Below are 24445 nucleotides of genomic sequence, written 5' to 3' on the forward strand. Positions count from 1 at the left end.
TGCATGTAATATTCTAATTTTCTGAGATTGTGGATTTGGGGTTTTCATGAGCTGTAAGCCATAATCATCACAATTATGACAAATCACGGCTTGAACTATCTTGCTTTGCATGTCTATCTCATATATTAGTTTCACCTTTTAAGTTGCATTACTGAAATAAATGAACTTTTGCACGATATTCTAATTTTTCAAGTTTCACCTGTATGTGATATTTTGTCATGACTGGTATTGTTTCTCTTCAATGCAAACAGAGTTAAAATCTGCCACTGTTATGCCACTTCTGCTCCATAAGGAAAGCTAGGCTCAGTTGCTTTCCTGTTCGAAGTTCATTTATCAAAAATCTCCCTTCTTTGTAGTGTTTCTGTAGTCTCTGAAAATGATATCCATGTAATTAGCAATAACATAAAAATAATGTGTAAAATATAATGAATCAAAAATACCAAGATTTTGTTGGGGAAAAAATACCATACTACTAAACAATGCATATACTTTGTGCATATATTCATTGGGAGAATACATTGCTTTTTTAGAAGTAGCCCATGTGCATTTTGTTGGATATGCATATAATAAAATGTGAACTGATAATTAGCAGAACTGAGCTATCCAAAATCATTTCCAGTACTATTGAATAAAGTCAGCTTCATCTTCAATGTTGCTCCACCTCTAATCCCATCCCTCTGTTATAGGCACACAAAGGTATTCCTAGAACAGTCATTTAGCCTTCTAGTTGACCTGTCAGTCTATTAAAAGTACTGTAAGTTGCGAAAATAGGCTTTAACTTAATGTGCTTAACTGACTTTTTATTTTTTAATTACATCTTAAATTCTGTCTCCTTAATGTATTGAGGGCTGCCTTGTGTACCATTTTGACAGAAAGACAGACTGTAAACCTAATCAACAAGCAAAGTCAAAAATCCCTGAAAAACTGGATAATTCTTTAGCAATTTACAGGCATTAATAGCATGTTTCTGCAATTTTTGATTGGTAGCATTGTTTGGGTTCGAAAGACATCCTGAACTTCAAAGTGAGTCATTAATGTAGGGGTGAATTATACTTTGAGCTTCAATTCCCATAACAAAACTGGGTATAGGCAAGAGATGGTGGGAATTATCATTCAAATCACTGCAGAGTCTAAGACTGTCTATTCTGGCCTTAATGGATAGAGTAAGGGGGGGGACAACAGAGAATGAGGTGGCTGGATGGAGTCACTGAAACAATAGGTGTGAGCTTAAATGGACTCCAGAGGATGGTAGAGGACAGGGAGGCTTGGAGGAATGTTGTCCATGGGATCACAATGGGTCAGACACAACTTTGCAACTAACAACAGCAAGTGTACCTCAGTTTATGACAAAAAGAACTGGACACTTTGGGGGCAAATATAATTCTGAGTAAAACCATGTAGGATTATGGCTCTGCCATTATTTTTACATTTTTACTAGAAATGCCTGTGGATATCTTCAACATAATATAATAATCTTGGAGACTTTTAACAAAACTACTTGATATGATGCAACCCTTGGCTACTTCAAGGTCCAATTTCATTTGGTCAGTTTGGCATTAGCATTTTTACATAAAACAAAGTTTATAGATTTATCCACTGAAGTTTTTTTTAAAATGACAAAAATTGTGCTGAATGGCATCTTCATTAATTTACTGGAACTCATGCCCACAAATGAATGCAAATGAAACCTGCAAACAAAAAACAAACAAACAAACAAAAACCTCCAGCAGATATTGACCACGTAATCCTTGGCAGGGCAAAGAAAACACTTAAAATATAAGACTTTCAGTAGCCATCAGAAAGTTAAAGTACTGTATGCTGGAACTTGAAGGCCTTTATCTGCAAACAAACGAAAGTATATTAATAGTATTTACAAATACTAAAACTAACAGTATTTTGTTCACAGTGCCATTGCCTATACAGGTAGCTTTCCATGATACTTGTATTTTGGCATGAGAATATCAATATCAATATATATATTTGTATATATAATGAAAAACATACAAGTGTGAATATAAACAGGCCACAGATACAGCCATCAAAAGAGACATCTGGGAACATTTAAACTATACAGCTCTTCCCTTTTGATTCGAGAGGAAACATTGTTATTTCGGTGAGAATGTCAGTCTTTTTTCTAAAGTGGCTTAAAATGATCAATGGGTACCACTATGAAAAAATCATTGTGTACACAGAATAATCTTACTTCAAGGTTCTTTAAATGCCTTTTCCAATGCATCAAATACAAAAATTATAAAAGACATTAGTCAGTTAAAACTTCTCTCTGTGTGTGGCCAAATGTCTTCTGATGATGCTGGTGGTGAGTTTTATGTGCAGCCCAGCTGCCAATTCAATGTACATTACTCCAAGCCTTTGTTCAAAACACCTGTATCAATATCACACAAAGTTAATGCAACTTGATAACCCAAAATGCACTGGTCTTTCCTGTGTCCTCCACTATTCCTATGAGTTGATTCCTGCTTATCAGTCCAGTTTCATTATCTTACCCAAGCTTGAGATCAGCGGTGACGAATGGCTTCAGATATTAAGATGAAGAAGGAAAATTTGGTGGCACTTCAGAATCAAACCTACAAATAATGTGGGTTTTTCCAATAGGAGGTTACTTCAGGTTCAGTTTTCCTCCTGCTTTCTTGATTTTCTGTCTTGATGATGGGTCAACAGACCTGCAGGATTTTGTTGCTGTGCCACCTCTATGGGGTTTCTCCTTCATTAAAAGTCTGTCCTTCGTTTTCAGAAATTTGAAGTGAGTGGTCAATGGTGATGCCATGTTGCTTAGGAAGCAATCTCTTCCACTTGGTCTTGTTTCTTCTCAGATGGTTTAGCATGTTTTCAGATAAATGAGTGTTCCCAGTAAAGTTGGCCCATTCTTCAAAGAGTGGCTCCACAATATAAGTCATAAAGCCTGGAGAAAAACATAAGGCAAGTTACATCAGCAGTTTAGTGATCACTAAATGCCCTTTTCTGCTAAGTCAACATTCTACTCTGAAAAAGGGCTCTAGCATAGCTTCAAGGTTGCATTATTTGGGTGTACCTTAATTAATACAAAATTAATTAATATTAATTTTATTTAACTTACTAAAATTATTTTGCTTTTCTTTTAAAATAAACTTTTGCTCTCACACTGCTCTACGCCTGCTGGAATGTAATGCTATTTGAACGGATCTGATGGTATCCCGCCTGGTTATTTGAGGGACTGACTATTTCCCATAACCAGTGAAACATTAACCATTAATCAGTGGAACAAGAGATTGTGGGTGTTTTATCACTGGAGTTTTTAAGAAGAGACTAGATACCCACTTCTCCAAAATGGTTGGATTAGAACAGTGTTGGCTAAACTTTTTGTCGAAGCATGCCAAAAGCAAGGAGATCTTGGGGGGGGGGTGCATGCGTATGTGCCCACACCCATAATTCAATGTGCTCCCCTGCACATGAGGGCACAACCCCCCTGCGCATGAGCAAAGGTCTCACTGAAGCCTCCGGACTTCCAGGAAGCGCTTTGGGCCATTTTTTGCCCTCCACAGGGTTTAGGAAAGCCTTCTGAAGCCTCTGGAGGGAGAAAAAGGGCCCAATAAGCAAACCAGAAATTTGGTAATGGAAGCCGGTGGGACCTGTTGGGCCGTTTTTTGCCCTCTCCAGGCTTCAGGAGGCTTCCATGAAGCCTGGGTAGGGCAAAAAATGGGCCAACATGCAAACTGAAAGTTCAGGAATGGACTTCTGGGTTGCCTGTTGAGTCGTTTTTCTCCCTCTGGAGGCTTCAGGAGGCTGGTTCCACCACAATACCGCGAAGCCCTTATCCAAGGAGACATAAGCACGAACCCTAATCCACGCCGTCCGAATCGCTAAAGCAAATGCGACCTTACCGCGCTGACATAAGGGCGGAGGGCAAATCCGCGCCTTCCGAAGCACTCAGCACCCTAAACCTAACCCTAAACCTAACCCTAACCCTAACCCTAAAGCAAACCCCTAAACCTAATCCTAACCTTAATTTAAATCGGCTTTCTGCCGCCGCACTGTTTTAAAGCGCCCTTCTGTCACCGCGCTGTTGTCACGGCGGTGACGTGCGGTGATGACGTCGCGGCGACGCGGTTTTATCACCACTATTTTGACGAGCGCGGTTTTGTCGTGCCACGCAGGAGGCTTCCGTTACTGAATTTCTGGTTTGCTTATTGGGAGGTTTTTCACCCTCTGGAGGCTTCAGGAATGCCAAAAACCAGCTTGCCAGCATGCGCATGCATGCTGGAGTTGACAGGGCAATGCCTCACGGGCCCTCAAGAAATGCCTCTGCATGTCACCTGTGGCACATGTGCCATAGGTTCCCCATCATGGGGTTAGAAGATCTCCAAGGTCCCTTTCAACTCTATTCTGATTGAACATCTGCCTGGCCAATTTCATCCTGCAGGGTTGGTGCATTTTGAGTTCCTTTGATTAAACAATGTCGTTTCTCAGGATCTCAAAAATGCTCCTCTTTAGCACTGGCTACCCTCTGAAATAAAGCTTCCCCAAGATCTGGATGGCCTCCACTCTACTATTATTTAGAAAAGCCATAAACGTCTGGCTCTTTACCTAGGCCTTCAATGAGAGAGAGTGAGGCTCCCTGCTTCCTTGTACTTGCTATTCTTATTTTTTTTATTTAATTGTAATTTGATTATTGTAAGATGCCCAGAGCCATTGAGAGACATCATCATCATCATCATCATCATCATCATCATCATTATTATTATTATACAATTGTATCACAGCGGCCAGTTGTTTCGCCGGATTTGGCATTGGTTACTAGTCGGGCCCCACCCAGGGGCCTAGGACGTCGTAACATATTTTCGTAATATGCGTGCAGATCCAAGCAGTGCGGCTTTTTGCATTTGACTGATGGTGATTTTGTCAATTTTTAACTTTTTAAAATGTAATTCCAGTGCTTTTGGAATAGCACCCAGTGTGCCAATTACCACTGGAATTATCACTGCTGGTTTGTGCCATAGTTGTTGAATTTCGATTTTTAAGTCCTGGTATCTTGCGATTTTTTCATGTTCCTTCTCGGCGACCCTGCTATCCCTTGGTATTGCTATGTCTATGATTGTGACCTTATTTTTCTCAACCAGTGTGATGTCTGGTGTATTATGCGCCAGTATTTTGTCTGTTTGTATACGGAAATCCCACAAGATCTTGACCATCTGATTTTCGGTGACTTTTTCAGGCTGATGTTCCCACCAGTTTGTTGCTGTTTTAATATTATAATTTTTGCACAAATTCCAGTGGATCATTTGTGCTACTGAATTGTGCCGCAATTTATAATCAGTCTGCGTGATTTTTTTACAGCAGCTGAGTATGTGATCAACAGTTTCATCAGCTTCTTTGCAAAGTCTGCATTTGGCATCATCAGAGGATTTTTCGATTTTGGCCTTAATGGCATTTGTGCGGATAGCTTGTTCTTGCGCAGCCAGGATTAGTGACTCTGTTTCTTTCTTTAATGTACCCGTTGTTAACCATAACCAAGTTTGTTCACTGTCCACTTTATCTTTTATTTTTTCCAGAAATTGGCCATGCAGTGCTTTGTTCTGCCAACTCTCCATTCTTGATTTTATCACATCTTTTCTGTATTCTTGTTTCGTCTGTTGGGCCTTCAGTAGATTTTTGTTCTTTACTTCGATTAATAGATGTTCTTGACTTTCTTTTAAATAATCAGCCAGTGCATGTTTTTCTTCTTCAACTGTTTGCTTCACTTGTAATAATCCTCTGCCACCTGATTTTCGGGGCAGGTATAATCTATCAGTATCACCATGTGGATGTAAACTGTAGTGCATTGTCATTAGTTTCCTGGTTTTTCGGTCCAAAATGTCCAAATCAGCTTGTGTCCAGTTAACTATACCAGCTGTGTATCTTATAACTGGTATTGCCCAGGTATTTATGGCCTTGATTGTATTTCCACCATTCAATTTAGATTTCAAAATTTTCCTAACTCTGTTGGTGTACTCTCCCCTGACAATAGTTTTTACTTCTCCATGCTTGATGTTATCCAACTGCAGAATGCCTAAATATTTGTAGGCTTCATTTTCATTGCATTTAATTAGTTGGCCATTGGGCATTTCAATTCCCTCACATGTAGTGATTTTGCCCCTTTTTATGGATACAGTGGCGCATTTTTCCATGCCAAACTGCATTGAAATATCGGTGCTGAATACTTGGACTGTCAGTGATTGGTGATTGGATTTCTATTTCTGACTTTCCATAGAGTTTCAAATCATCCATATATAATAAATGAGAATTTTTTTCAGCTTCTTTGGCTGTTTGGTAGCCTAATTTCATTTTTTTAAAGATTACTGATAGTGGGATCATCGCGATGATGAAGAGAAGAGGTGAAAGTGAATCACCCTGGAAAATTCCTTGCTTGATATTAACCATTCCGTAGTTCTCATTCCCTACTGCCAACTCAGTTCTCCACTGTTTCATCACCTTTTCAGTAAAGGATGTAATATTTTTGCTAATGCCAGTTGTTTCTAAGCATTTTATGATCCAACTATGTGGCAATGAGTCGAATGCCTTTTTGTAATCAATCCAGACCATATTCAAGTTCATTTTTCTGTTCTTACAATTTTCTAATATCATTTTATCAATTAGGAGCTGATCTTTTGTGCCCCTGCTCCTTCTTTTGTTGCCTTTTTGCTCTACTGGCAAGATGTTATTTGTTTCCAAATAATCCATAATGTTATCTGCAATAATGCCTGTGAGTAATTTGAAGGTTGTTGGCAAGCATGTTATTGGTCTGTAGTTTTCAGGTATTGTTCCTTTAGTTGCATCCTTCTGAATCAAGTATGTTTTTCCAGTTGTCAACCATTCATCAATTTGACCATTTTGTAAAATTTCATTCAGTTGCCTGGCCAATATTGCATGTAAACCGGTCAGATATTTCAGCCAGAAACCATGCAATTGGTCATTTCCAGGTGATGATGATGATGATGATGATTTGACATACAGTCAGCCAGATTGTTAGACTGAAAATGACATTTTATTCTTCTTCTTCACTCTCACCCTTGTCATAAGAAACTATTTACTAATTCAGGAAGTCTTATGGCTATTTTACACCTAATTAAAATATTACTCAATGTAAAGATGGAAGGCTACAGAAATAGCCATAATGGAGAAATGGATCACAAAGATTGAAGAAATGACTAAAATGACTTGTTTGATAAAGGAGGGACCAATAATTAGTTTTATAAAAGATTGGAAACTCTTTACAGACTATTTATGAAAATGGACAAAAATAAATTAGTAATTTGATGGTTTAGTAAAAGGCTTGTTTGTGGAAAGCATTTTGGGAGGATAGAGATGATAATTACTATATATGCTGAAAAGCAGTAGTTTATTTTACACATCTTTCTCTTTTGCTATTTCTCACTTTTTCTTTTATGTTTTCAGAACTCCTTTTTCTCCTTTTCCTTTTACATTTCCAAGTTTTTTAATCTTATGTAAACACTTATTTTAATACAAGTTATATTTAAAAACTCTAATTGCATTTTTGGGATGACTACTACTATGTGTAGTGAAATGTACCTAAAACTAGACCATGGCACACATTTCCATAGCTGTGCTGAGAAGGGCTCCACATGGATAAAAAGAAAGGTGAAAGAGTCAGGGAATCCCTTGCCTGCAAAATCATTGTTGCTTCTTAAGTTGCCACTGGCCATAATTCCTGTGGGCACTTAGCTCCTTTTTAAAAAGACTGTTGGCTTACCTGAACGTTCGCTGGGCGCTGTGGGAGAGTCGAAGCATGGGTTAACACAGTCTATCTGCCCTAGGACTGAGTATCTTTTTCCCCCTTTGACCACGCCTCCCTTTGCCTCTACAATCTCAGATTAAAAACGAACAAGACTCCATTTAGGACCACCTCCACAGTTCCTCGAAGTCACCACCGGAGGCAATAAGACCCTGGACGGGTTTGGACTCTCCTGCAGCGTGCAGAGAATGACCGTTCAGGTAAGCCAACGGTCTTTCACCTGAGCGCTGCTTGGAGAGTCCAAGCATGGGACATACCTAAGCTATGATGTCCCAGGGCGGGAAGAATTCCTAGAGTGCGGAGCCTCTGCAACCTTCTGTAAAATTCTTCGCCCCAAAGAGGCTTTGGCCGAGGCAAAGGTGTCTATTTTGTAATTGCAAATATCAATGAATGATGCCTGGGTCGCCCACACAGCAGACGTGGCCGCACTTCTTGTGGAGTGAGCCATCACACGGCCCGGCACGGTCTTGCCGTGAAGTTCGTACACCAGTTTAATGCCGGCCCGCAGCCAACGTCCAATGGTATGCGACGAAGCTTTTTACCCTTGTGATCCAGGGTGAAAGGAGACAAAAAATGACTCAGATTGTCGGAACTCTTTGGTTCTCTTGACATAGATGCGTACAGCATGTCTTACGTCCAACTTGTGCCAGTCCTTTTCCCGGGGATGCAACAGTTTGGGACAGAAGTTGGGACGAATCACCTCCTGTGACCTGTGAAACAGGGTGTTCACTTTAGGAATGAAGGTGGAATTGAGACATAGGATGACCCTATCCGGATGGACAATATATAGGTCGTCCCTGACCGATAGAGCCGCTAACTCAGATATTCTCCTGGCCGAGGTGATAGCGACCAGGAAGGCTATCTTAATAGTTAGGTGTCGAAGAGACGCAGTTCGAAGCGGCTCAAATGGGACCCCCGTCAAGGCCCTAAGAACGAATGGCAAGTTCCAAGACGGATATCGGTGTACCATAGGAGGCCTGATGTTCGAAGCACCTTTCAGGAAGCTTTTAACCAGAGGGTGCTGGCTCAGGGTGCGGGAGGAACATCTGGAGAGAATGGTAGACAAAGCCACTACCTGCCGGCGCAGGGTGTTGGGGGACAAGCCCTTTTCCAACCCCTCTTGTAGAAAGTCTAGTAACTGAGGAATAGAGACCTCTGTGTCCTGCAATCCTTTCCCTTGGCACCAGATGGAGTACGCCCTCCAGGTGGCCTCATATATTCTGGTCGTCGAAGGCCTCCTGGATGCCTGAATGGTTTGGATGACCTTGTCAGAAAACTTCTGTTCCCTCAGGAGGTCCCCCTCAAGTGCCAGACGGCTAGTTGTAGCCACTGGGGTTCTGGATGGAGGATCGCCCCCTGGCTGAGGGAGATGGTCTCCTGAGAAATCCTCCAAGGTTTTTGAATGGCGAGACTGACAAGGTCTGGATACCAGGACCTCCTGGGCCAATGGGGTGCCACGAGCAGGGTCTCCGCCTCTTCTTCCAGCAACTTGGTCACAACTTGCGGAATGAGCGGGAGAGGGGGGAGCGCATACAGCAGCCCTGGAGGCCACTTGCACCTCAGGGCATTCGTCCCTGAGGTAACAGGAATAGAAATGAGTCAGATGGGTTTTGTGGTGAGTGGCGAAGAGGTCGACCTGCGGTTCGCCGAATCTCTGCACAATTTGGTTGAAGATGTCCGGGTATAGCTGCCATTCTGAGTGGTCGATCATCTGCCGGCTCAATCAGTCCGCTTTCTGGTTGCTGGACACGGAGATGTGGTCCAACCTGATGGAAAGCAGGTGGCATTCCGCCCACCTGCCCAGAGTCTCCACCTCCGTCATGAGTGATCTGGAGTGTGTGCTGCCCTTCCTGTTGATGTGGGCCTTTATTGCCACGTTGTCGGTAAGCAACAGCACGTGATGGCCCACAAGTTGAAGGGTGAACTGACGAAGAGCTAGCCTGGCCGCCCTTAGCTCCAGCCAGTTTATACTGTGGGAAGACTCCCTCTGACTCCACAATCCCTGAGCTAGCTGGCCTTGGCAATGAGCTCCCCATCCTTGAAGGCTGACATCCGTGGTCATGACAATTCTTTCTGGCTCTTTGAACAGAGACCCTTTCTCCACTGCTTTGGTCTTCCACCAAGATAGAGAGCGGAATAACTTTGGGGGGACTCGCACCTGCCTGTGCGAGTTGCTGTTGCTCGTTCTTTGCATAGGTAGGAGGAACCATTGTAGTTCCCTGGCGTGGAGACGAGCCCAGGGAACTACCTTCAGGCAGGAAATCATAATGCCCAGAAGTTGAGACAACTGGACAATCTGTACTGACCTGGCCGCGCTGCAAAGGCGCACTCTGTCCCGAAGAGGCTTCAACTGCTCTGGCAAAAGGAAAACCTGACAAGAGTTCGAGTCCAGGATAACCCCCAGGTGCTGTATTCGCGTAGTCAGCTCCAGATGGCTTTTCTTTAGGTTCACTGACAAGCCGTGCTGTTGGAGTGTTCTGATGGTGATCCGGACATCCCGCTGGGCTTGGGCCCCGCTCAAGGAGTGAATTATGATGTCGTCGAGATAACACTCCAGGCAAACTTGGTGGTTCCGGAGGTGGGCCACCACCACCGCCAACAGTTTCGTGAATGTCCTGGGTGCTGAGGACAGACCGAAGGGGAGAGCTCGGTATTGGTAGTGCTCCCCCTCAAAGAAGAACCTCAGGAACTTCCTGTGGGCTGGATGGATGGGGATGTGAAGATATGCCTCTTTTAAGTCTATTGAGGTGAGGAGATCGCCTCGTCTTACGCAATCCAAGATGGAGTGAAGGGATTGCATTTTGAACTTCTGATATTTTAGGCGCTTCAGATCGAGAATGGCCCTCCATCCCCCTGATGCTTTGGGCACTAGAAACAGTATGGAGTAAAACCCCTGTTTCCCCTGCTCCTTGGGGACCGGTTCTATGGCTCGTATCTGGACTAAATGGCGGATCTCCACTTGTGTGAGTTCCCTTTTCAGGGGACTCCTGGGAGAAGGGCAGCGGATGAATGTTCTTTGGGGAAACGACAGAAATTCCAGAAGGAGACCCCTCCTGACCGTATTCAGTACCCACCTGTCTGTGGTTATCTCCCCCCACCTGTCCACGTAAAACTGCAGCTGACCCCCTATGGGGGGATCCCTGTGGTGGTCACTTCCCCCTGCGGAAGTTTTGGGAATTGGATCCACCACGAAAGGAGCCTTGGTGGTGTTGCTGCCTACCCCATGCTCCGAAGGAGCTTCGGTCCTGACCCCTATCGCCCTGCTGGGAGTAGGACCTATAGTAGGAAGAAGAGGTTGAAGGCTGGGTGTTGTCCTGCGCCCGAAAGGACTGTCTCTGAAAGGAGCCAGATCCTTTGTGGTCAGCCTTCTTCAGGGTTGCGGGAAGAATCTTTCTCTTGTCCTTGGTCTCAATGGTGAATTTGTCTAGGGCGTCTCCGAAAAGGAGACCCCCTTTAAAAGGAGAGGACACCAGCTTCCACTTTGCCTTCATCTCCGCCTGCCAGTGGCGAAGCCAGAGCATGCGGCGAGAGGTAACATTAGAAGCCAGTGCCCGGGATGCAAATTTTGCCGCATTTAAGGATGCATCAGCAGAATACTCCACTACTGTGATGATTTTTGTCAATTCGTGCCTCCAGTGAGATCCCCAGGGTGGGGACTGGATCTCAATTGCCTCAGCCAGAGGAGAGAAGATCTTATGAAAAACGAGGCAGAGGTGGAGGCCCTAATGGCCCAGGCAGCTGCCTGCTGAGTTTTAAGGCACGCCTTCTCTGACTTCTTATCCTCCGCCTTCTAGAAGGTCTGCCGGCAGGTTGGAGATAGAGGTCAGAGATGCCACCGGAGCGTCTACCTCAGGTAGCTTTAGAGCTTCCTCCATTTTTGGTTCAACGGTGTATAAGGACTTGTCACACACACACACACAACCGGGTTGGTCAAGGTCCCAGGCTGAATCCACTGCCTCTGGACCACGTCCATGAAGAGCTCCAGCACTGGAATGAATTCCTGTGTCGAAGCTGATTCCTTAAAGAGACTTTCTTTGTGGTCCCTGGTGCCAGATGCCCCAGAAGTGAACCCCTTGGGAGTGGTCCCTAGCTCTGTGGCCGCCTTCGCCTTATGTAAGATGGACTTAAAGAGAGAAGGCTTAAAAAGGCCGGTGAAAGCTGGTTTGTCCAGAGGGAGGTCCTCGTCTTCCGACAACTGGAAGTCCTCCCCCTCCCCCTCTTCCAGGGCAGACTCCTCCGTGGCCACCAAGGTGCTGGGGGAGGCCAGAGCCTGCTCAGTGGTCAGCTTGGACCCATGTGTAAGTTTGGAAGGGACCTCTTTACCAGTACGATATTTCATGCCCTCAGCAATGCCCTGAGAGATGGCCAGAGATATGACCTCCTTCATCTCTGCGGACAGGCCCGATTTTTTACTCCCCCTGTGGTGGGCCTTACTAGAATCCCTGCAGCTTCTGTAGCCCCTGGTGGTAGAGTCCTCATCAGAAGGTAGAGAAATTTGTGAGGGCGCCAGTTCCTCCCTTAGGGACGAACTGGGGGAATCTGAGTAACCCCATGAAGCTGCAGGAGAGGAATCCCTGGATATCTCCCCTGCTGATGACGGTGACCTGCTCGCCCTGGGGGAGTCAGGTCCCTGCTCAAGCCTCTGCCCTGGGGTGGGATTGGGTGCCTCTCTGCATTCTGGGGATGGGTCCTTATGATCATTGCCCTCAGAAGGCCCTGTGGGGTGCCTACTGGAAGAGCCCTTGCTCCCTTTCCCCCCTTTGGGCGGGTGATCCAGCCTGGCCGTTTGGCTGAGGGCCCTGACTGGGCCGCTTGAAGCTGCAAACCTCCGTCTGGCATGGTGGTGCAGCCAAAGGAAAGGCAACAAGGAGCTGATTCACTAGGCTGGATAGGGCGCAAGCCAGCCGGCTACTGGTGCCTGCAGATCGTGGAGGAGAGGGGTGCCGCAGGACTAGGCCCCTCCTCAGGCCGTCCACAGCCCTCTGGCTGGTGTGGCACAGGAGAACACGACTTGTTGGCACCCCAGACAAGTCTCTGACCTCCCGGACGGCGATCCACAATGCTGCTGGGGCATAGGAACGGCAGCCCTCCGATCACAGCGACTCCAAGCAAGAGGCAATGGAGACCACTTCCCTGGTTCGCTGCAGCCCCGTAGACACCTCTCTCTCACACTGGCTACATGCGGTTGTGAAAAGGCTCCTCCAAAATGGCCGCCGCTGCACACACAGATTCTGCCCTTGTTGCCAGGGAAAAGCGTGCAAATTTCAAAATGGCCAGTGTGACGGCTGACAGAGCCGGGAAAGCCGCCCGCGCTCCTTCTGAGCCAGCGAGAGGCTCTGCGCAATCAGGAAGCGTCGTGATACGAAGGGAGCAGCAAGGGAAGACCTCCTCCCCCCCACCATTCGTCGGCAAGCGCCGAGCGAATGACTCACGCTTCCACCGGCTACAGCCAACTGCACAGACAACCCCTCAGCAGCGACAAGCAGCTGTAAGATGTTTCACAATGGTCAGCAGAATCAGATGTCCAACGGATGAGTGGTCTTTAAGGATGTAGTGATGACAGAAAAATGCTTATGATGGGAAGTCCACTCTATTTGCTCTAGGACCGAGGAACTCCCCAAATTCAAGTCCTCACTGGGCAGACTGAGTTTTTAATCTGGGATTGTAGAGGCAAAGGGAGGCGTGGTCAAAGGGGAAAAAAGATATTCAGTCCTAGGGCAGATAGACTGTGTTAACCCATGCTTGGACTCTCCAAGCAGCGCTCAGGAGAAACTTTTATTTCTTGCATAATACAGTGGTTGTCACAAATGACCTGGCACAGCAGTCAATTCATCTTGGCATCCAAAGTCACCATAATTGTAGACCCATTAGTAGCTAAGCTTTAATTTGATTCAGTATTATTAGCATTGATAGATTAGAAAAAGTTTGGCCTTGGATTTTAATCTTAAGCGTTCAACTTAAATATACCTAGTCCTTAATTACAACCATTCATTTAGTGGCTGTTCAAAGTTACGACAACACTGATATAAGTGACTTATGATAGTATCTCCATGGTCATATGATTAAAATTGGCAATTGACTCATATTTATGACAGTTGGAGTGTCCCGGTGTCATGTGATCGTTTTTGTGGCATCTTGTGATCACTTTTTGTGCAAGTAAAGTCAATGGAAAAGCCAGATTCGCTTAGCAACTGTGTTACTAACTTAAAACTGCAGTGATTCACATTACAACTAGAATAGAACAGAACAGAATAGAATAACAAAGTTGGAAAGGACCTTGGAGGTCTTCTAGTCCAACCTCCTGCTTAGGCAGGAAACCCTATACCATTTCAGACAAATGGTTATCCAAGATCTTCTTAAAAACTTCCAATGTTGGAGCATTTACAACTACTGCAGGCAACTTGTTCCATTGATTAATTGTTCTAACTGTCGGGAAATTTCTCCTTAGTTCTAGATTGCTTCTCTCCTTGATCAGTTTCCACCCATTGCTCCTTGTCCTGCCCTCAGGTTCTTTGGAGAATAGCCTGACTCCCTTTTCTTTGTGGCAGCCCCTGAGATATCTGAACACTGCTATCCTGTCACCCCAGTCCTTCTTTTCATCAAACTAGACATACCCAATTCCAGCACTGTCAGCTGTGACCAGGGGGGCATTTGCCCAGGTTCGCCTGGTCCGCCAGTTGCGGCCCTACCTAGATCGGGAGGCTCTCACAACAGTCACTCGAGCCCTTGTGATCTCTAGGCTGGAATACTGCAATGGGCTCTACATGGGGTTGCCCTTGAAGTGCATCCGGCGACTACAGCTAGTCCAGAATGCAGCCGCGCGAGTGATAGTGGGCGCACCACGGTTCGCCCACGTTACACCCGTCCTCCGCGAGCTGCACTGGCTACCTGTTGGTCTCCGGGTGCGCTTCAGGGTACTGATGACCACCTTTAAAGCACTCCATGGTAGTGGATCTGGGTACTTGAGAGACCGCCTTCTGCCGATCACCTCCCTACGACCAATTAGATCGCACAGACTGGGCCTCCTCCGAATCCCATCTGCCAGTCAATGCCGACTGGCGACTACACGGAGGAGAGCCTTTTCTGTTGCAGCTCCGACCCTGTGGAACGATCTCCCCGTTGAGATCCGTACCCTCACCACCATCCAGACCTTCCGCGCAGCCCTCAAGATCTGGCTCTCCCAGCAGGCCTGGGGATAGGTTCCCAATTCACCCGCCCGAGTGTTTGATTGCTGAACGAAAGTTGTGTTTTTACTATTTTTCTTTGTTCACATTTTTTTTTTTTGACATTGCACCCCCCTCCCTTGTGGTTGTAAGCCGCCCTGAGTCCCCTCAGGGAAAAGGGCGGCCTATAAATCCCAATAAACTCAAACTCAAACTCAAACTCAGCAACTGTGGCCAGAAAGGTTGTAAAATGGAGCAAAACTCACAAGCAGTGAGCTTTGTATCCCAAAGGATTATAAAACGTATTTTATCTGACTGCCAAGTAGTTTTTCATGGAATAGAAAAATTATGGTACTTATTAGGAGGTCAGGCTAATGATACATGGTATACTCACCAATTTGTATACTAGGTATTGTGTCTTTCTTCTGATTACAAAGAGGACTTATTTCCAAGTCAAATTTCTGCTCCAGATCACCTATCAGAAAGGATGATTACATTTTGACACCATAAACGTTTTTGTGTGTAGAGCTCTAAGAGTTTGGTCTACTGGGTAAGACACTAGGCTAGTAAGTGGGAGATCATGAGTTCTAGTCCTGCCTTAAATATGAAAGCCAGCTGGATGTCCTTGGGCCAATCACTTTCTCTCAGCCCAGTTCACCTTCACAGGAACCCCAGGAACTTGTGGGGAAAATAGGAGAAGGAAGATATGTTAGATATCTTCACCACCTTGAACTATTTATAAAAATAAATAAAGGCAGAGTACAAATAAATAAATAAAATTTAATAATTTATACGCTAATCTGTCTGAATTCTGCAAATCCTAGAGGAAACTAATTTTATCCATCTGATATTCATACACAGCTTTTTACAATCTACATTGCACATGCCTGTTACCAAATCATGCAAGGCTAAGAAAAGATATAGGACTCCTTTCTTACACAAATTATTTTATGGTCATTTGTAGTACTTAAGTGATGTGCTGGAAACCTCTACATTGGTACAGATAGAGTACAGTGGTTGTATTTATATTTCATTACTTTATTGGTAGACATTTGTAAGTCATTTTATCTTATTAAACTGCAAATTTTGTATTATTTCTTGGAGAAGATGTCTATTTAATCTAAGATATGTACCACAATGTGTTACTTGCTATCATTGCTTTCATGCACCTTTTACATGCATTGCAATTATCAGTAGCTTTGGGTGGTCAGAAGTATAACCTGTAATGTAAATCTTCCCTAACTTTATGCTCCACACATTTACAAGATTTCAACACCCAAAATTCCCAGCTGGGGGGGGGGGTCACATTTGGGTTAGATGTTTCATAGATTGTGACCCAAATGCAGCTGAAGGGTACTTGATTGGGATAATCTGAATAAGATGCGTCCTTTCAGGTGGAAACTACTTTGCAAGTCACTAGGCCTTTTCTACCCGCTGGGTTAGTCATATTATATAAAGTGAGAACAATTATATCAATACACAATGCTTTGGTTTGAAGGCTCTTCCAAACACCTGCAAATGGATTTTCCTTTGGGATGGAATGGTGAGGGGAAATCAAAATGTTGAGAGTTCTACATGTAGGCCAAGTCAGACCCTTAATCCATTCTGGAGAATTCTGGGTGTTGAAATCCACAATCTTAAAGTTGCCAAGTTTTGAGAACTCTGGCCCTGATTCATCATCTTTTGTTACTATTAAAAAGACTAGTGAACACTACTGTTCAAGGTTAATCAAGACAATTAAATGGCTATGGTTGTATTAATCACCTTCTTTTCTTTTCTTATCTTTTTTTTTTTTTAAGAAGGCATTTATTTAAGAAGGTTGGGTTTTCCCCAAAAATTTTTTAGCAACTTCAAATAAGATGACTAATCACAGCCACTTCATATTAAAATTATGATTCAGAAACACAGAGCCAAGGTGAAAATATATCAGATTGCTGACCTTGTCTGTAGAATTCCTCACAAACTCGCTCGCTCCACTGTTTGCTCAACTCCCAGAGCCGGCAAGGATTGCAAATGTCTGCGCACTTAAGTGCAATCTGAAAATAAAAGACATCCATGATGCAGTAAGACATAATTCGTTCGTTTATTGGTTTTGTATGCCGCCCACTCCCGAAGGACTCCGGGCGGCTCACAATGAAACGGGGGAAGGGGATAAATAAGACAATACAAACAATATTAAAAATACACAACAGTCACAAATGAAGCGGGGCTGGATACTTCAACAGCTCCCAGCCTGCCGGAACAGCCAGGACTTGGTAGCTTTATGGAAGGCCGGGAGGGTAGTAAGGGTCCGGATCTCCACGGGGAACTCGTTCCAGAGGGCCGGAGCAGCAACAGAGAAGGCTCTCCCCCGGGGGGTCGCCAGCTGACATTGGCTGGCAGATGGAACCCAGAGAAGGCCGAGCCTGTGTGATCGAATTGGTCTTTGGGAAGTAATAATACTTTATTGGCTATTGCAAGTTTTATGCTGTTGTACAAAAGACACTCAGAAGGGGAATTATTCCATAATACCAAACAAACAATCAAAATGAAAAAGACCAGTAACTATTAAAACTACAGAAAAGCAATACATTCAATATATACTGAATAACTATTTACAGTTATAACTATAACACTGTAAATCTGTACATTTTATAAATGCAAATATACCCTGATGTTGGATAACTCTCTATATACTAATAGCAAATTAATTTTTTAAAGTATAACTTAAAGAAACTCCATATTCTGTATATTATTAAGAAATACGATCAGGTAGAAGAAGGGATAAAAAAAATCAGGTTTAAATATGCTTTAGGGGCACAATTCCAGTTAACAGTTGTGAGGGGAGGAAATGGAATGACATCCTGGAACAAGGTATAGCTAATTGTCTGAAATGCTGTATTTTTGCTGCAGAGATACCTTAGCACTAATATAAATCATTTTGGAATGTTTTATTTTGTTATATGCAACTACTATTAAATCAGTTAATGTTAATTAACAATGGTGGAGGCTGTCAGAATAACAAGAACCAGAATTCTGTATCTCTCTTGACACCTGAGGGAGGTAAAAGTGGAAGTTAAGAAGAAAATCAAATTAGCTAATGGTGCTGATTCCGCTGAATTGTGGTTTCGTTTAATTTGCTAGTAATTCCCTCAACAGCAAAGTTTGTGAAAGAGGCTTAGTTGAGAGAGAGAGAGTGGCTGAAGACATCCTGTCAACATCTCTGGGGATTTGGGGATCCCCAAAATTTAGAGATAATCCTAAATTCAAGCCGATTTGTCTGTATCATTGCCAGCCAAGTCATATATAGTCGCTACCTTAATTGAATTAACAGATTCAAAATATTTGGGGATGAGTTGGCATCTACTGCTAACAAAATGAGAGGAAGTTGTTCTTGTTAGAGGAAAAATAGATAGGATTGCCAGCTTTAGTAAAATAGCCACATTGCTGGACCAAAACACTTGGCTTAAGGCAAAACACCAAATCCCTTGCCCACCAGTGTGTTTGCCTGGCGCTTAAGATCAACCAAAGTATGGTGGAATGCGAGGGGAAAAATACTGCATTTCTCTTCCTGAAATAAAGGCACAACAAAAATAAATTAAACACTAATGATATCTGATCTTTTCATAACATCTCAAAATAGCTATCTGAGAGGATTCTGCCTATTATTGGAGATGCTGAGCAATAATTTCATAAATAAGATGCTTCCCCACTGGAAGTTACCAAGTTACAAATTTTATCACAAAAGATTTTTGAGAAGTTACAATCTCAAATCCCATAATTATACTAAAATTAAGATAGCCTCACTTCAGTGATGCATACTGTAGTAACTATTGTTGCAACATATTATATTTAGAGCTTTATTGAAAATTATCTAAAAGTTGCAAGTGAAGCTCAAGTGTACAGAAAGGCAGGCAAATGAAACTGTGTAATGTTGAGGGACACTGGCTCAGCAGCTAAAACGTGAGCTTGTTGATCAGAAAGCTTGGCAGTTCAGAGGTTCGAATCCCTAGCGCCGCATAACGGAGTGAGCTCCTGTTACTTGTCCCAGCTTCTGCCAACCTAACAGTTCAAACGCATATAAAAATCAAGTAGAAAAATAGGGAACCATCTTTGGTAGGAAGGTAACAGCGTTCCGTGTGCCTTTGGCATTTAGTCATGCTGGCCACATGACCACAGAGACATCTTTGGACAGTGCTGGATCTTCAGCTTTGAAACAGAGAGGAGCACCGCTCCCTAGAGTCAGGAATGACTAGCACATGTGTGCGAGGGGAACCTTTACCTTTTAATATTGGTCCTAAAAGGACTGCATACATAATTTTTACATGTTGACATCAAACTATGCTACACGATCAGCTGGGATAGACACTGTAGCCAGAAGTTGGCCTTCTTAGTGGTAGGAACCCAACAATACAATTCTCTAATTTGAAGTCAGGTAGGGATTCTTGAGGGAAGGAGAGCTGTTTGCCTGTCACCTGGCCTTTTTTTAGCCAATAACTGAAGACACACCTGCTACTTCTAGAATAACAATGACTCTCGACTAAAAGTTTCAGAATATATTTTAGACTGCCTGTCATGTTATTGTTCTGTCTTCAAATGAATTATGTTCTAATGTGCTTGTATATTATGTTAAAGTCTGTTAATTTTTACGGCGATGGTTTTATCTAAGCACAGTTTTTATTAATCCTTTGTAAATTGCATTGGCTCCTCCAGAGGAACAGGGATATGCTGAAGAAATAATATGTTTGTGGTAAATAACAGAATAAATATGAATGAACTATGAATTCATTATCAACACCAATTATAACTGGTACATTGTTTTTCTCCTTAAGTAATAAGAATGTTAACGATACAAAAACAAGGCAATACCAAAACAAAACTAAATACATTAATTGTTGCATTAAAAACATCCTTATAGCCAAGTAGATTTTCTCTATACAGCGCCTACTAATTTATGGATGGGCAGAATACTTAGGTTTCCCAGCTCCACCTAGTATTAATTTATTACTGGAAAATGTTATTGTACTTGGGAACTTTCAAAGATCATGTGTCAAATGAATAAGAAAGTATTAAAAATAAAATGACATCCAGTTTGAACATTTAATGTAATTTATATATTAAATGGAAAAGTCAGTAGTACAATTGCGTATTGTGACCATGTGATGTCTCACTTAACAACTGCAGATGATTTGCTTAATGACTGCAGAGGGGCTGAGTTCACAAGCTCATTGTGGTCCTGTGCTGTCTTGCTTAATCATATCGCTAGCAATGGGGTTGCTTGTCCCAATCATGGTCACTAAGCAAGGAGTACCTATATCAGGGGTGTCAAACGTGATCGTGTTGCGTCCCAGATCGTGATGCATTGCAATGTTTTTTGCCTTCGCGGAGCCAGGATGGGCATGGCAGGCATGGCCATATCCAACCTGCGGGCCACCAATTTGACAGGCCTGACCTATATTGTGAGAACTGATTATCTGAATGACTCAAGTAGCTGGCCTGTCTAATTCAGCACCTCAGAGAGATCTCCTGCCAGTTAACCATGATGGTGTGTGTGTGTGTGGTTTGTGTGTGTGTGTCGCACATGTTGACAAGCCTTCTTTATTCACTTTCTTTATTCAATAAGCTGCGACCATGTCATGTGAAAGGCAACTGAGATTAGATATATCCAGTGTATCATGGATGACATGAAGAAAGTGGGCAGGGAGAAATTTTTTTCTCAGCTTGAAAAAAATAAGACCAGGGATCAGTCAACAAAGCTGTCTGGAACGAGGCTTTAGAGTATAAGAATGTATTTCCTTACACATCATTAACCTCCCAGAATTCATAACCACAACTGCAGTAAATTTGAATGGCAACTAGAAACATAGGAAACATGGGATTTGGATGACATTTAGATAAATTTATGGAGAAAGCAGTTCTCAAGAGCTATAAATCTTGAAAAGCTAATGTTGCTCTAGGGTTGAGAACAACTTGGCCCCAAATATCAATTGGAGGGGAGCAATGTTGGAAGAGGGATTTGTCACTATTTTCTGTATTTGAACATCCTAGAGCAGTGATGGCGAAACTTTTTTGGCTCACATGCCATAAGGGGGAGAGAACACAGGGGGGTTATGCACAGGCGTGCCACACTCATAATGCAACATGTGACCTATCCAGTGCACATGCACGCATGAGAGCCCCCCCCCCATTTTTTGCATGCTTTTTTCGCCCTGCCCAGGCTCCAGAGGCTTTATAGGAGACTGGGGAGGGTGAAAAAAGCCTCCCCCATCCTCCTGGAGGCCCCCAGAGGCTTCAGGGACCTTCAAGAGGCTTCCCTGAATCCTCCGAAGGGCAAAAAATGACCACACGAACAAACCGGAAGTCACTTCCAGTTTGCTCGTAGGGTCGGTTTAAGCCATCTGGAGGCTTCAGGGACCTTCAGGAAGCTTCAGTGAAGCTCTTGAAGCCTCCAGGGGGACTCTGGGGGGGACGGAGAGGCTCTTTTTGCCCTCCCCAGGCTACTATAAAGCCTCTGAAGCCTGGGGAGAGCAAAAAATGGATTAAAAAAAGGCTATACTCAGCTGGCCAGTGCGCGCATGTGCGCTGGGCAACTGACAGGGCAACGCTTTGCATGCCCTGACAAATGGTTCCACGTGCCACTTGTGGCACGTGTGCCATAGGTTTGCCATCCCGGCCCTAGAGGCATTTTCTTAGTCCCTGTAAAAAACAAATGCTTGTCTTGGCCAACAGGGCCTTTGTAAATTCTTGTGCTGTTTTTACCTAATAGCATAATGCTGTGATGGCAAACCTATGGCACACATGCCACAGGTGGCACACGAACCATTTCTGAGGGCATGTGAGGTTTTGCCCTGTCAGTTCCAGCGCACATGCGCATGCTGGCAAGCTGATTTTCGGCCATTTTTCACCCTCCAGAGGCTTCCCCGAAGCCTCCGGAGGGCGAAAAACCACCCAATGCGCAAAGCAGAAGCTTGGGAATGGACTTTTGGATTGTGTGTTGGGCTGTTTTTCGCCCTACGGAGGCTTCAGGAGGCTTCCTTGAAGCCCGCAGAAGGCAAAAACAGCCTAATGTGCCGCCCGGAAGTCGGGAGGCTTCAGTGAGGCCTGTGCGCATATGCGGGGTGGTGGTGGTGGCTTGTGTGTGAATGCGCGCATTGCATTATGGTTGTGGGCATGGGCCACTCCCCCATGCTCCCCACGCTTTTGGCATGCCTCGACAAAAAGGTTAGCCTTCACTGGCATAATGTGTAAATTGGATGAAAGTGAATAATTCAATGAATGCTATGAAATAATCAAAGAAACTTGGTACCACTGGCTCTTTGTTTCACGTCTCCTCTGCTCTGGGCCACCAGAGAAAATATCTACTTTTAAACAGAAACCTTCAACATTTACCTGGAGCATAAAATGCCTGTCTGAAGCATCCTCTAATTTCAAGTCCTGGTTTTTTAGATGAGCTTTCAGTTGGGTCAAAAATTCGTTCTGCCTGTTGATATCTGTTGCCAAGATCAGGGAACCAAGCTGTTGTTCAATGTCATGACTATAGGACAATGCAAAATTAAAAAAAAAACTGTTATTAACAGATGTCATTTCCCTCATTTTGTATTGTTAGGGTAATGCCTCCTCTTACTAAGTGGCCATTAGGGTGGCCACTGGGAGAAACAACACCATCAAAATGGTGGGCATAATTGGAGTGATCCAAGCCCTGCCTATTTTTTCATATATGTGAGTCACATCTTTAAACGAGGTGGGGCTTCAATTGCCTAGGTGTGCCCACCATTTTGATGCCATTGCCCCTTCTTGTGTACATCCTTGAGGAACTCCATTTTCATCTGGCTTATGATTAGGGCTGTGCAATGGAAGGATGCTTCAGAAACTGAATGTAGCATCTTCCCTGCAGCTCATTAAAACAGCTACATCTTTTTCCACAATCACACAGCCCTATTTCTCATAGCGCTGGCATAAATCTCACCAGAGTCCTCCTGTAGTTTCTCCCAGTTTGAATGAGGCAGCAAGCACTCTGGACGGATGCTGAACTGTATTCCACACATGTGCCCTATGTGCTGACAGTCCACGAGAGTTCACAATTTTTGCTACACAGAGATTTTGAATGTGGAGAAGGAAAATATTTAAACTTGGTATAGAGCTTGCCCTTAGAACACCTGAGTAATGCCAGACAAATTGGGCAATTTCTAAGCTGTATTTTAATTTTTTTCCAGACCAATGTGATTGGGAAGCATGCATGTATGCATACAGATATGCATGCATCAACATACATACCACATCCACACGGATCACATAGGGATTACAACACCATACTATATTCACAAATGTGGATCTTTTCAAAAATTTTGAATCTGGTGATTTTATAGTGTTCCAAGGCCAATAAATAGATCGGTAAATGAATAAATGGATGGACTCACAAATCAGGCCAGGGAAAAACCCAAACAAACTCACCATTCATTTGCACACCTGTTCATCCTATAAACTGCACTGTAAAAACATTGCATTCAAAAAAGTTCTGGGAATCCACATGAGATCAGCTCATTTCCCAGAATCCGATGCTCACCTCTCTTCTTTCGGCAGATGTGCAAGGAGTCTTGATTCTCGAAGTATGCCTATTGTAGATCTCCAGTGATGGTTTTCTAATACAGAGACATTCTGGAAAAGGGATGAAAAAAAAAATTGAAAAGCACACCAAACTGGAATGGATGCAATTTTAATAAAAAGAATAGGTGTATTTTTAAAAAGGACAAAGTATGCATTTCATTCGGTGTTGTGTAAGGCAGTGAGGTTGTCCTACAGTAGCTTTGTCTTAATTCACAGGGCAATAATGTTTCTCCATCCTTTTTCTTTACTTCTCCCTATAAGCCCTGACATTTCAAAGACTTTGCAGCCAGGCCTTAGATCATCCCAGCTGTATGCCTAGCATTTGGCTGTGCCTTGTCAAAACTGATAGAGAAAGATGAGCTTGTCACAAGATAATCTCATCATCATTCTGTACTAGCCTTGGTACTTGTGGCCCTGTCTGTTCCTTTATCTCTGAGTACAAGGACTGTCTAAATTGTTACATAGCTGACATTTCAGAGAAGGGAAGGAAAAATGGGGGGGAAGACCTCAAGCTTTTAAAAAAGCGTATGCAGCTCTCCTCTTATTTCTGTAATGAGCTAATTATAAAACTGGGATTCTGTTACTGTGTTTCCCCGGAAATAAGACTGGGTCTTACATTAATTTTTGCTCCAAAAGATGCATTAGGGCTTATTTTCTGGTTAGAACTTATTTTGAGGGAAATATGATACTAAATGCATCCAATCTTAAGTGGGGCTTAATTTGGGGGTAGGGCTAATATTACGAGCATCCTGAAAAATCATGCTAGGACTTATTGTCTGGTTAGGTCTTATTTCAGGGAAACAGAAACATTCACACCTATTGACTGAGTTCCTTGGATGTATTTTACAACAGAAAAGCAACTAAATTCAATCAGTGTCATGTGCCAAGATAGGAAGGCCAACTAGGCTTGGGG

General features: G+C 43.5%; 1 protein-coding gene across 6 annotated transcripts in view; it reads right to left on the bottom strand.

The window, feature by feature from the left end:
• Positions 1-1515: 1515 nt before the first annotated feature.
• The window catches only part of PDE7B (phosphodiesterase 7B), a 174014-nt gene continuing 151084 nt past the window's right edge, over positions 1516-24445 (bottom strand). For 5 of the 6 annotated variants that reach the window (XM_087718413.1, XM_087718415.1, XM_087718414.1 and 2 more), the window contains 5 exons: positions 23492-23583; positions 22318-22462; positions 16889-16985; positions 15344-15424; positions 1516-2920 (listed from right to left, as the gene is read on the bottom strand). In XM_087718413.1, the coding sequence (XP_087574539.1) occupies positions 2709-2920; positions 15344-15424; positions 16889-16985; positions 22318-22462; positions 23492-23583 (627 nt within the window). In that variant the 3' untranslated portion in view covers positions 1516-2708. The other variant, XM_087718416.1, reaches the window with a different exon arrangement.

Source organism: Thamnophis sirtalis, unplaced genomic scaffold (genome assembly GCF_051295495.1).
Source record: "Thamnophis sirtalis isolate CommonGarterSnake01/CBP01778 unplaced genomic scaffold, rThaSir2_p1.2 scaffold_6, whole genome shotgun sequence".
Classification (NCBI taxonomy): domain Eukaryota; kingdom Metazoa; phylum Chordata; class Lepidosauria; order Squamata; family Natricidae; genus Thamnophis; species Thamnophis sirtalis.